This window comes from Acipenser ruthenus, chromosome 27 (genome assembly GCF_902713425.1).
Source record: "Acipenser ruthenus chromosome 27, fAciRut3.2 maternal haplotype, whole genome shotgun sequence".
NCBI classification, from domain to species: domain Eukaryota; kingdom Metazoa; phylum Chordata; class Actinopteri; order Acipenseriformes; family Acipenseridae; genus Acipenser; species Acipenser ruthenus.
The window spans coordinates 8,643,448-8,655,581 of record NC_081215.1 but is presented as its reverse complement, the minus strand read 5'-3'; the positions used below and the strand labels follow the sequence as shown (position 1 = coordinate 8,655,581).

The 12,134-nt window shown below is 38.0% G+C and overlaps 1 protein-coding gene across 2 annotated transcripts in view; it reads left to right on the top strand.

Annotated features, from left to right (window-relative positions):
• LOC117963742 (ephrin type-A receptor 8-like) overlaps positions 1-12,134 on the top strand; it is a 170,575-nt gene that overhangs the window by 148,713 nt on the left and 9,728 nt on the right. For both annotated transcript variants that reach the window (XM_059002195.1, XM_059002196.1), the window contains exons 9-12: positions 1,632-1,699; positions 8,258-8,383; positions 8,987-9,172; positions 10,355-10,416. In XM_059002195.1, coding sequence (XP_058858178.1) covers positions 1,632-1,699; positions 8,258-8,383; positions 8,987-9,172; positions 10,355-10,416 — 442 coding nt within the window. The remainder of the gene's footprint in view (positions 1-1,631; positions 1,700-8,257; positions 8,384-8,986; positions 9,173-10,354; positions 10,417-12,134) is intronic.

Sequence of the window (12,134 nt, the reverse complement as noted above, 5' to 3'; positions counted from 1 at the left end):
GGTTTTAAATGTTCCATTTACGACACGCGTTTTCAACATTTATACATTGTATCTGAAAGTACAATTTTGAAAACTTGTAAGAATGTGTTTGTTACTATATATGTGATTTATATTAATCAGGAAAACAAACACCTGTTAAAATATAGTGTTAAAGTATAGAGGCGAAACAAAATGTATGCTAAGTAAGGGGGGTGGGGCGGCATATAAACAGTTTGCGCACCACTGAGTTAGATAACACTTTGGTAAATTCCAGTGGGCACCAATTCTTATTCAATAAGGCTATTACAGATTTCTGTACCAGTTTATTTACAAAGTGAATCCATTTGAATTGGATACTTGTATTGTTAATTGTTTTTATTAGCATGTAAACACTTTAACAACTAGTTTTTATATACCTCATGTTCCAGTTTCCTCTTATGAATGCTAATCAACGCTGACAGAACTCCAAATCACAAGGGTATACATATTCATCAGTCAACCTGTCTCTCAAAATGTGTTTTGAATACTTCTGGATAATTGCTAAAATTGTGGTAGGTTTTATTAAGAAGAGCTATCTAATTAGTAATTACATCCTTTTCAAGATGTAGAATTTAAAATTGTATTACTTACCACAGTATTACGTAGTCAAAAGAGTTTTTTTTTTTTTAAATGCACTTCTGTTTGGTAAAATATACTGGGTATTCATTTTCCATCTAGTTCAATTGTTTTAATATTTTCCTGCACATCCTTTATGCAGGTTTCATACACAGCCCTGTATTAAAATCTGAATTGTGGTAGTATTCACCATAATTTTATTCACAAATTGCACTCCTGTTTTTTTTGTTTTTTTTCAAATCTCACTCCTGTCGATGTTCTGACCATGGTATCGCTGCTGTATGACAGGTCTTAACCAGCTCTTCTTCCAGCTTGCTGACCTGGGATGAATTAATTGATTCCCAGCCCCCTGCTGATCCTGTGCCTGGTGTGGCTGGTGTTCCAGGAAGGTCTCTAATCCCTGTACTGAGCCTGTGCCTGGTGTGGCTGGTGTTCCAGGAAGGTCTCTAATCCCTGTACTGAGCCTGTGCTCGGTGTGGCTGGTGTTCTAGGAAGGTCTCTAATCCCTGTACTGAGCCTGTGCTCGGTGTGGCTGGTGTTCCAGGAAGGTCTCTAATCCCTGTACTGAGACTCCATTTAAAACCCACATGAACGATTGAATCAACCCAATACATATCTATAGAGCATTTAAAAGTTATAAAAACTAAAATAAAATGTGGAATAATAATTCCAATGCTAGCCTGTAGATCTATGACTGGAAATCTGTTGTATTTGTATTTTATTAAACTGTCATGCAGGGTGATCATCTGAAGTCACTTGGCCACTTTCCACTGCTGTGGCAAAAACAAGCTGAATTGATGTATGTATTGTGCAGGTTTCAATGTTATCTCAATGATAAGACCCCTATTCAAGACAAATGGCAATCCTACTAAGCAATGCAGAAACACCACTCTCTATGTAACCTGTGATAGTACTGTAATCACATTGCCCTCTTTGGTGCCTACACGTTGCATTGCTCGGTGTTGAATGCTTTTTCCATGACAACATCTTAAAGGGACTGAAAGATCAATTGGAAACATGTCCTTTCTCTTTCCCAGGCACTGTGGATACAGCAAAGCTTTCCAGGACCCTGAAGAGGAGAAGACGCAGTATCAGAATGGACACAGTGGGTACTACATTTATCACAGCCACCTTCCCTTTGTATGCAGGTTTACAAATGAAACGCGTACACTCCCCATTGGATATATATTGCTATAATTTAGTTTGTCTCAGATTTTCCTATATAACAAAAGCACACATTTGAATAAAGGATAATTTGATTTTTTTAATGGAGGATTATTTGAAGTTGTTGGAGAAGAATATTTATTGAATGCTCCTGCAGATACTTCAATATTGTACTTCCGGTCAACTTCATAAAGTAGCATTAAGGAATGAAGTCACGATTGAAAACACGTCAGTCCAACAAAAAGCAGTGATTTGTATTCAAATGCAAGCCAATGTGTCTAGCTTCTGGGAGTTTAAAGAAAATAAATGGCAAACATGGACTCCCAGAAGGGATGTGTGTTGGATGCGTTTCTTCAACGGGAAGTACAGCATACGAAAGAGTGCAAGAAACATTCACCAGCCTGATTGTTTATAAATGCTATTGAAAGGAAATCCCATGAAGTCAAACACACGTTTGACATAATGTGTGCCTCTTTCATGTAGGAAAATATGAGATCCATGATGTGATGGTAAAACATATTAGATAAGATTTACTGGAATTATTTTGTTAGGTATATGTACTTTAAAAATGATACCTTTAAGGTACAGTTTGTTATTTTTTTCTTCTGTTATATATATAGTTGTAGTCAAAAAGTTTATATACCCCAAAGGAAATTTCTCGATCAAAGAATTTTAGGAAAAAATCTTTTGTACCAAAAGTTTTGCTTTTGTGCATGAGGAAAATAAGTTACAAGAAATAGATGTCTACAAATATTTATTTAATCTTTTTTTTTTTTTTTTTGCAAAACTCCTGCTGATTAAAAAATATTCATACCCTTTGATGGAATGATACTATTGTCTATAAGGTATTAGAAATGTCAATATGATAATGCAGAACCTAATTCTAGAACAGTCTAGAAAATTCTGGATTGTAGGTGAACATTCTTAGAGAGTATAAAAGGGTTAGGGATAGGATGATTGCTGTCATTACCAATAAGTCAATTGGGAAAAAGTAAAGAGCTATCTGAAGACCTTAGGCAGAAAATGTTTTATTGTCATAAAGCTGGAGAAGGATACAAGAAGATTTCCAAGCATTTGTGTATCCCAATTTCAAATATTGTTTCTATTATCAAGAAGTACAAACTCATGATACTGTCACGGTGCACCCTTGGTCAGGAAGAAAGAAGGTTCTTTCACCAAGAACAAGTAGAAGAATTATGAAGAAGGTTAATAACAATCCGAGATTAACTGCCAAAGATATTCAAAGTGAATTGGCTGTAAGTAGGTTTCCATTTCAACCATAGGTCAAGTATTGCATGGTGAAGGTCTCAATGGTCGCAGGCAAAGGAAAAAGCCACTCTTAAGAAAACGTCACACGTACAATCGCTTAAAGTTTGCAAAACGGCATTTTAATGACGGATATGAGTTCTGGTCAAAGGTTTTGTGGAGTGATGAAACAAAAATCGAGCTATTTGGTCACGCTGATAGTCATTACGTTTGGAGAAAGTCTGGTGAGGTGTACAAAGAAAAGTACACCATACCTACTATCAAGCATGGAGGTGGTAATAATGGTACAGGGAATGGTCAAAAATCACTAAAGAATCATGCCAAAAGCTCATTGACAAATATCCTAATCATTTAAAAGAGGTTATTATTGCTAACGGTGCCTCAACTGTTAATTTTGTTTTTCCTTGTCAGGGTATGAATACTTTGGAATTGGCATTTTTGGAGTTTTGCAAAAAAAATGCTGTAATAAATAATTGTAGACATCTATTTCTTATAACTTTTTTTCCTCATCCACAAAAGCAAAACTTTTGCTACAAAAGATTTTTCCTAATTATTTGTTTTTGAGAAATTTCTAGAAATTATAAATTTCCATTCGGGTATGTAAACTTTTGACTTCAACTGTATATATTTGGGTATTTGGGTAGGAGCAGGTTTGCCTATTTAGAAAACACCCCAGACACCTAGTATGGATATAACTAGGAGAATTTACTTAAACAGTACCAGGAGAATGCCAATGCATGGTTATCTCTGTCTTCTGTTATAACAGGTCTGCTTAGGAAATACGTCAATCAAATAACAGTGTTTGCAATAAGCTTGTCTTGTTTTGTTAGCTTTACTCAAAAAAATAATTGTACATATTTATAGGGTGCCTATGACAAGAATGCGAGTAGTGCTGTATACAAAAGGCCAAATAGTAATCTCTGAAAAACGTCTGTATTTAATAAAGTGATACAAGTAATGAATCAGTCGCCCCTATACCAGCAATGGTATAGGGGAAACGATACAGCGGGTTTGCAGTCCCAAACAAAAACGAAACTCCTAAACCACAATCATCCGTGCACGAAACTGTGCTCCTTTAATCCCGGGGAAGTGGCGCTGGTGTCCGTGTCATGCTGTGCAGTGGGGTAGTGATCTGGGGTAAGTGCTGGCTCTGTGGCTGCAGCACCCAGTCTCCTTATTCCTCCCCTGTAATAGACAAACACAAAACAAAACACGCTCCGGCTGCGCAATCACGTTTCAGCGTAAGGGGCCGGATTGACGTAGCTGCTTCCCCTTTGTACCACCAAACTCCTCCCTGCAATCAGCCCAGCGCCAAGGTTTCTCCAATCATTGTCTGCCCCGTAGCTGAGTGCAACGGAGTCCTTCAGTGTATGTGCAGTTACGCGCTTCCCCTAATATGGTCACCTTCCGGTTTCCTCCTACCGTCAAGTCTGCCCATCTAGGTGGAAGCATCCCACCAACCTTACACAGCGCCCTTTCTGGTCGGGAGGGAGATTTACAGCTTCAATTCCTTCTCTTTCTGTCACAGTGCCTAACAATACAATACTGTATTGTGTCATTTAATGCTGCAACTGTATATCCGCTAGCATTTTCCATGACAAATTTGACCAGATAATAATAATGCATAATAATAATAAAGAGCATAATGAACTCTACTGCTTCTCTTTACCTTTTCAATATTAGACCAATTATCTCCCTGTTGGCTCTGTATTCATTATAATTGCAACAGCCCATCACTGTCACATCTAGACAATGTGGGGATGCTATTAAAAAGGGCCAACAGAAAGCCTGGTTATATAGTAACATGTGTGGGGTAGAACTCAAGGGTTATGAGATTGTGGGACCCTGGGATCAATTAGCTGCTAAAGAAATGGACGAGCATTGATGGGACAAATAGCCTTCATGTTCTTATGTTCTTGTTAGAGGATGGAATACCACTCTGAGTGATAAAACATATAGTACAGGCAGTCCCTACATGACCTATTAACAGAAATGTCACAACTAGCTGTTATAAAGAAATATATTTTACCCTACAAATCAATTTTACTAGAAAATAATAGTTTGGGCTGTCATATAATAGTGCTTTTTGTAATGTGTGTAGCTGTGGTGATGGAACCTGAAACAAGCAATGTGATTGGTTGAGCAAGGTTCCAGCTGTACATACAGACGTGCTCAAATTTGTTGGTACCCCTTCACAAAAGACGAAGAATGCACAATTTTCTCTGAAATAACTTGAAACTGACAAAAGTAATTGGCATCCACCATTGTTTATTCCATATTTAATAGAAATCAGACTTTGCTTTTGATTTTTTATTCAACATAATATTGTAAATAATAAAACAAATGAAAATGGCATGGACAAAAATGATGGGACCGCTAACCTAATATTTTGTTGTACAACCTTTAGAGGCAATCACTGCAATCAAACGTTTTCTGCAGATCTCAATGAGACTTCTGCACCTGTTAACAGGTAGTTTGGCCCACTCTTCCTGAGCAAACTGCTCCAGCTGTCTCAGGTTTGATGGGTGCCTTCTCCAGACTGCAAGTTTCAGCTCTTTCCATAGATGTTCGATAGGATTCAGATCAGGACTCATAGAAGGCCACTTCAGAATAGTCCAATGTTTTGTTCTTATCCATTCTTGGGTGCTTTTAGCTGTGTGTTTTGGGTCATTATCCTGTTGGAGGACCCATGACCTGCAACTGAGACAGAGCTTTCTGACACTGGGCAGTACGTTTCGCTCCAGAATGCCTTGATAGTCTTGAGATTTCATTGTGCCCTGCACAGATTCAAGGCACCCTGTGCCAGGCGCAGCAAAGCAGCCCCAAAACATAACCGAGCCTCCTCCATGTTTCACTGTAGGTATGGTGTTCTTTTCTTTGAAAGCTTCATTTTTTCATCTGTGAACATAGAGCTGATGTGACTTGCCAAAAAGCTCCAGTTTTGACTCATCTGTCCAAAGGACATTCTCCCAGAAGGATTGTGGCTTGTCAATATGCATTTTAGCAAATTCCAGTCTGGCTTTTTATGTTTCTCTTTCAAAAGTGGAGTCCTCTTGGGTCTTCTTCCATGGAGCCCACTTTCGCTCAAAAAGCGACGGATGGTGCGATCAGAAACTGACGTACCTTCACCTTGGAGTTCAGCTTGTATCTCTTTGGCAGTTATCCTTGGTTCTTTTTCTACCATTCGCACTATCCTTCTGTTCAATCTGGGGTCGATTTTCCTCTTGCGGCCGCGCCCAGGGAGGTTGGCTACAGTTCCATGGACCTTAAACTTCTTAATAATATTTGCAACTGTTGTCACAGGAACATCAAGCTGCTTGGAGATGGTCTTGTAGCCTTTACCTTGACCATGCTTGTCTATTATTTTCTTTCTGATCTCCTCAGACAACTCTCTCCTTTGCTTTCTCTGGTCCATGTTCAGTGTGGTGCACACAATGATACCAAACAGCACAGTGACTACTTTTCTCCATTTAAATAGGCTGAATGACTGATTACAAGATTGGAGACATGTGTGATACTAATTAAAGAAACTAATTAGTTTGAAATATCACTATAATCCAATTATTTATTATCTTTTCTAAGGGGTACCAACAAATGTGTCCAGGCCATTTTAGAATATCTTTGTAGAATAAGCAATAATTCATCTCTTTTCACAGCTTCTTTGCTTTATTCTATGACATACCAAAGGCATGCAAGTATACATGATAAAATAGCTTTTAATTTCATCACTTTTCAGGAGGAATGAAGCATTATTTCAATGAGCTGTAAGGGTACCAACAAATTTGAGCACGTCTGTATATATGATGTATACAGACAGTTGGGACATTACCACGTATTAGAAAACATTGTTCTTCATAGAATGTTCAGTAGCCATTTCTTTCAACAATGTACATTCAATGACAATGTACAATTCAACACATATCAACAATAAATTTGACTATTTAAATTATTTACTCATTTTTACATGTTTAAATTAAATTCATGTACTTAGCTTAGTTAAACATTCAAATTGGGACTACCTTTTAGTTCCTTTATTGGTATGACAATATTTAATAAAATAAAATAAAAATGTTGGCCTTAAAAATGATTTAACCCTTTGCGGTCCATTTATTAATTGCGCGTCAGGCACGTCAGGTCTAATTAATTTTCATACGCGCAGTTAATTTTAGACGTGCTGTTTAAAAGTATTTTTTTCCACAGTCAAACGGGTTTAAATGGCCCTGCATATCAACAAAGCACTCACTAGGCATCTCCAGCCCAGCCCCACCCTTTCGTTTGCTATAGCGTTCACCTATGTAAGAAATAAATAATAATAATAATAATAATAGTCGTACATACCGATCGATCATCTCCGGATCACTCGTTTTATCACCAAACTCCTCAATAATGCGATCCAAGTCATTATTTTATTACTATAACATCTCAAAAAAGCTCTGCAAATGTCCGTGTTTTCTGCACGCTGATTCAGTCAGCCAACTTGTTTACTTACGACCGCCCCCGTTATCTGATACCTGATACCATGTATGACTATTCATGAGATACGCCTTTGTTGTTTTTTTTTTTATTTTTTTTCGACTTGTCTCGGCTCCTGTCACTCCCACTCGGCAATTGAATGGTTTTCTCGGCTTTTTCCGGAGAAAAAACGACTAGACACCCGTTTATTGCGTTGCTATAATGATGTCGGACCCAGTCCGACAAAGGACCTGTGAGGAATAATTGCAATGTCGGACCCAGTCCGACAATGAACCGCAAAGGGTTAATAGATATTTTTTTCAAATCCACTGTTTGACCTTGATTATAAATGCAATAAGGCCCCTCAGGGTGTTCTTGGGGGTTGGCGGCCCTTGGCTTTGCCTTGGTAGTAGTCCGTATATTGGACGTATGCGGACACGCTATCAAGCCTTATTGCATGCATATATATATATATATATAGTCACACACAGTAATTAAGAACATGAGGCACAACAACATATTGTGCTCATTTCCATTCTCTAGGTGAACATCAGGGATCACACTTTGATAGCTTGATCGCAGACCCTGCAGTTTCCATTTAAATCATACTGTATTGACAAACTGACAGTTAAGCATGAAGGCACTCCATGGAAACACCAGTGGGAAATAATACTAAATTATTAAAGAAAATAAGCACACAAGACACATCTGAAAACATGGCTGCATGCTTCTTTTGATTGTGAAAATAGTTTTTATAACGTGTGTGTTGTTGTTTTCACAGTTACGTTTCCAGAATCCAGGTTCTATATTGACCCCCATACATATGAGGACCCCTGTCAAGCTGTTCGTCAGTTTGCCCGAGAAATAGAGGCATCAAGGATAAAAATTGAAAAAATCATCGGTTCAGGCATGTTATCATTTTTCATCTCTTTGAATTCTGAAGACCCAGTGCACAGGTCCCAAGTTCCAGAAAGTGAAATGCTGGTCCAGACATGGAAAAGCCTAGAGAAAGTTTTGGACAATAATAAATATGACCTAAATTATTAAAATTACATTAAAATCATAGGTTGATAATGACAAACTTCATTTTTTTTACATCACCCAAACAGTGCTAAGTTTTATTTTGCGGGTGGTACAATGACGTGGGTCTGCAGGTTTTAATGTCGATTTGCGGGTCTGAGCCGGGAAATGCGGGTCACTTGGGTGGTCTGCCAGTGCTTATAGAGGGTGTGTCTTTTTTGTTTTTATGTGCTGCTCAGACTGTATATCTTATAACTGAGGGGAAACAAATTCTAAACAAAATAGTAGTCTAAGAAATAGACCTGCAGACTTCTACATTTTTTATTAATAAATTAACCTCTGGTATATTTATTCTAAATTATAATTAGGAGTTTCATGTGTGCCCCTAAAATGTCTGCCTTGGACAAAGGTCCCAATCAGCGAACATCTTCCTACATTGTAACTCCTGAGTGTGGCCTCTGTTTGAACTGCGTTGGGTCTGGTCCTGTAGGAGAGTTTGGAGAGGTTTGCTACGGCCGGATGAAGCTGCCAGGAAAGCGTGAGATTCCAGTGGCCCTAAAGACCCTCAAATCTGGTTACACTGAAAAACAGAGACGCGACTTCCTGAGCGAGGCAAGCATCATGGCACAATTCGACCATCCGAACATCATTCGACTGGAAGGAGTTGTCACGAGAAGTAAGAGTGTGTTATCTGTATCACTTTTCAGCTCAGTTTCTTTCCTTACTATATATATATATATATATATATATATATATATATATATATATATATACAGTATATATATATATACTGTAATGCAGTGGTAGACTGCATTACAGTACCACACTGCATTACAGTAGTACAGTATCACAGTTTGGGAACAAGGTCAAGGTCCTTTCTAGTGCTTTCCCTGATCAATACTTGATTGATGATGCTTGAGTGATGTCATTTGCAGAAAAAAAAATATTTTTAAAATCACTAGCCCACAGAAATCAACAGGGAAGAAACAGGGAAAAAACTGTGAATACTCGCAGTCGACCATTTTGTTTTTTCGTACCATGAGCAATTAAACAGGCAATTTTGTTTTGGTCCTCCCTGTGGAAGAAGGTCCAATTTAGGCTTTGGACGACCTTTATTGTTATTTTTTTATTCTTATTATTTCCTCAAGTGAACGTGAGGAAAATGGTGTATGAATTAAAGAAATTTACAACTTACTGTATGTAAATTGAAACATAAGCGAGTAGCCACACGTGACCCATACCCTGCCTGGCAACAGACACGTCAAGATTAAGTCTAATTATGAGTGGTAGAGGCTAGCCGCAAGTTTGCATCGTGTAGCCAATACAAATACATTAAAACTTGACAGACAGAGGGTGATTGCAGGTGGAACCACACAGAATCCCACCCATTTTGAGGCTACATTAGCCAATAGCAATGCAGTAGACCTTGAAAAGCATGACATAAGGTAAGCTTTTTTAATTTTACAAAATTACACATAGGCTTAGCTTCCGTAGGCTCTTATGAGGAGCCGCCACTGGTGCACACTAGTGTTGAGTGTGAGTGCACACTTTAGTGTGCTTTCATAATGTGAGCAAGCACTGACACTTAAGTGAGCCCCAACTCTCGGGTTTCTTCTGAATAGGGGTGTACTATTTCACTACTTCACTTGGTATGTTACTACTTCACCCCATAAACTATTCGAAGCAGGAGGAAACAGAAACAGAGGCATTGACTGGATTATCTCTTTCTCAAATATTCTTGATCTACCTTAATCCGATTATTCACAGCATAGACTATTTTTGATAAACCATACGTAATCTGACCTGAAGATGCAAAAGTGTGACGCCATGAATGCTCAGTGTGATGCTTTCTTTCCAGGTAAACCAGTGATGATCATAACAGAGTACATGGAAAACGGTTCCTTGGATTCGTTCCTCCGGGTAAGGGCAGGCTTTGCATGTGCTCTTCACACTCCCACGTGGAAACTGTTAAATCATGCAGGTGCATGAAGTGCCGTTTGTTTGGGCCTCTTCAAATATCCACTGATGAACATATTTTAATCACACAGACGTTTTGGATAGCTAGCCCCAAAGCTGAAACTGCATGTATTAAATATGTGTTTTGTATCTCACATGACTGGGTCTTGCAACACCCCCCCCCCCAGACCCTGAGCATGGAATCAATGTCATATTTGAATGCATACACATTTATAATTCAACACAAAGCATGCAAGGCATATAAAACAGATGAAAAAGCAGCACCCTTCTCATTATTATGGCGGTACATCTTCTTTTGAAATCCCTATGTTAAAGACACTTTGGAAGCCAGCATCGTTAGCTATGCCGAATCTTGAAATGGCAACGTGGCAGTTTTGAGCACTAAACTTTTTTTTTTTTTTTAATGTTCTGATCAGGATACAACCTTCTTGCTGTGAAAGGTTATGAATCCATGCACATAATACTAAGAAATAAAAAGTGTTATTATTTATATTCGAATAATATAACTATGTAACTTCTGCATGTTAAGCTCATACGAATCATCATCATTTATATTTGAATGATTGGCAGAGAGGTTTGAACAATGTAGGTTATCTCCTCCTGGTGTTATCTCAATCGCAATAGCCTTCTATCTATTACATTGGCAGTATGAAGTGGCACATTAAATAAATACAGCAGCAACTAGTGTAGAAGACAGTTCCCTCTAATGGGGAACATTATCATATGGAAACCAAAATAAATACTGAAGCAGCAAATCCATCAAACACTTTATTTATTTGTTTAAGTTCAAGTATTTTAAGAACATGTGTGTCAAGTTTAGTGAATGAGTGAAAGGGCATTCATTTTGCCCAGTGGAATGAACTGTTTTCCCATCCCCAAAGGTGATCATTATATAATGCTTCACTTTTAGCTAAATGTTTTTCCATTTCTGGAAACTCATTGCAGTATAGGTGTTGTAGCCTGACGATATAGTGCAAGTTATCTTTGTGGTTTACATACTGCAACTGAAAGTTTAATAATTTGTACTTTTTTGTTCATTAAAAAAATGAGGTGCTCAGTTGATATGATGCGGTGTAACAAGATGGCAGCTCTGTATTGTCTGTCCATTGTAACAGGGTGGATGCCCACAATACAAAAGAACCATAACACAAGGGCTTGTTACTGTAATTATAAAGTGAGGATGGATCAATTAACTGTGTTCTGTACAGCCATCCTCAAAACCAGCCACCCCTGTATTCAGTATTAAGACCACCTGCTGTCCCAAATGAATAAAAAATAACACACGTTTTAAATATATTTTACAAACAAAAAACAAATACTTGAATTAAATCTTAACTATACTTACCTATTTAATGATACATGCTGAGGTCCCCAGGTGGCGCACAGTATGCAGTATGAGGCATACAGTCAGGAGGGCAATAGGCTTGGTTGTGGGATCGGAGGACACCCACTGACCTTCAGAACTGTTATGGGGAAATTCTGCGGTGATGGAATACTAAATTGGGAGGAAAATCAGGGGTTAAATAATTGGGCACTTTTTAATTTAAATAAATAATCCTATTATCTTCTCTCAACTTGGGATAATTAGCAGTGCAAACTTCTGTAAAAACACGGTCTTTAATCCAGGATTTTAAACCAGAATGATAAATTAGTCCAATTAG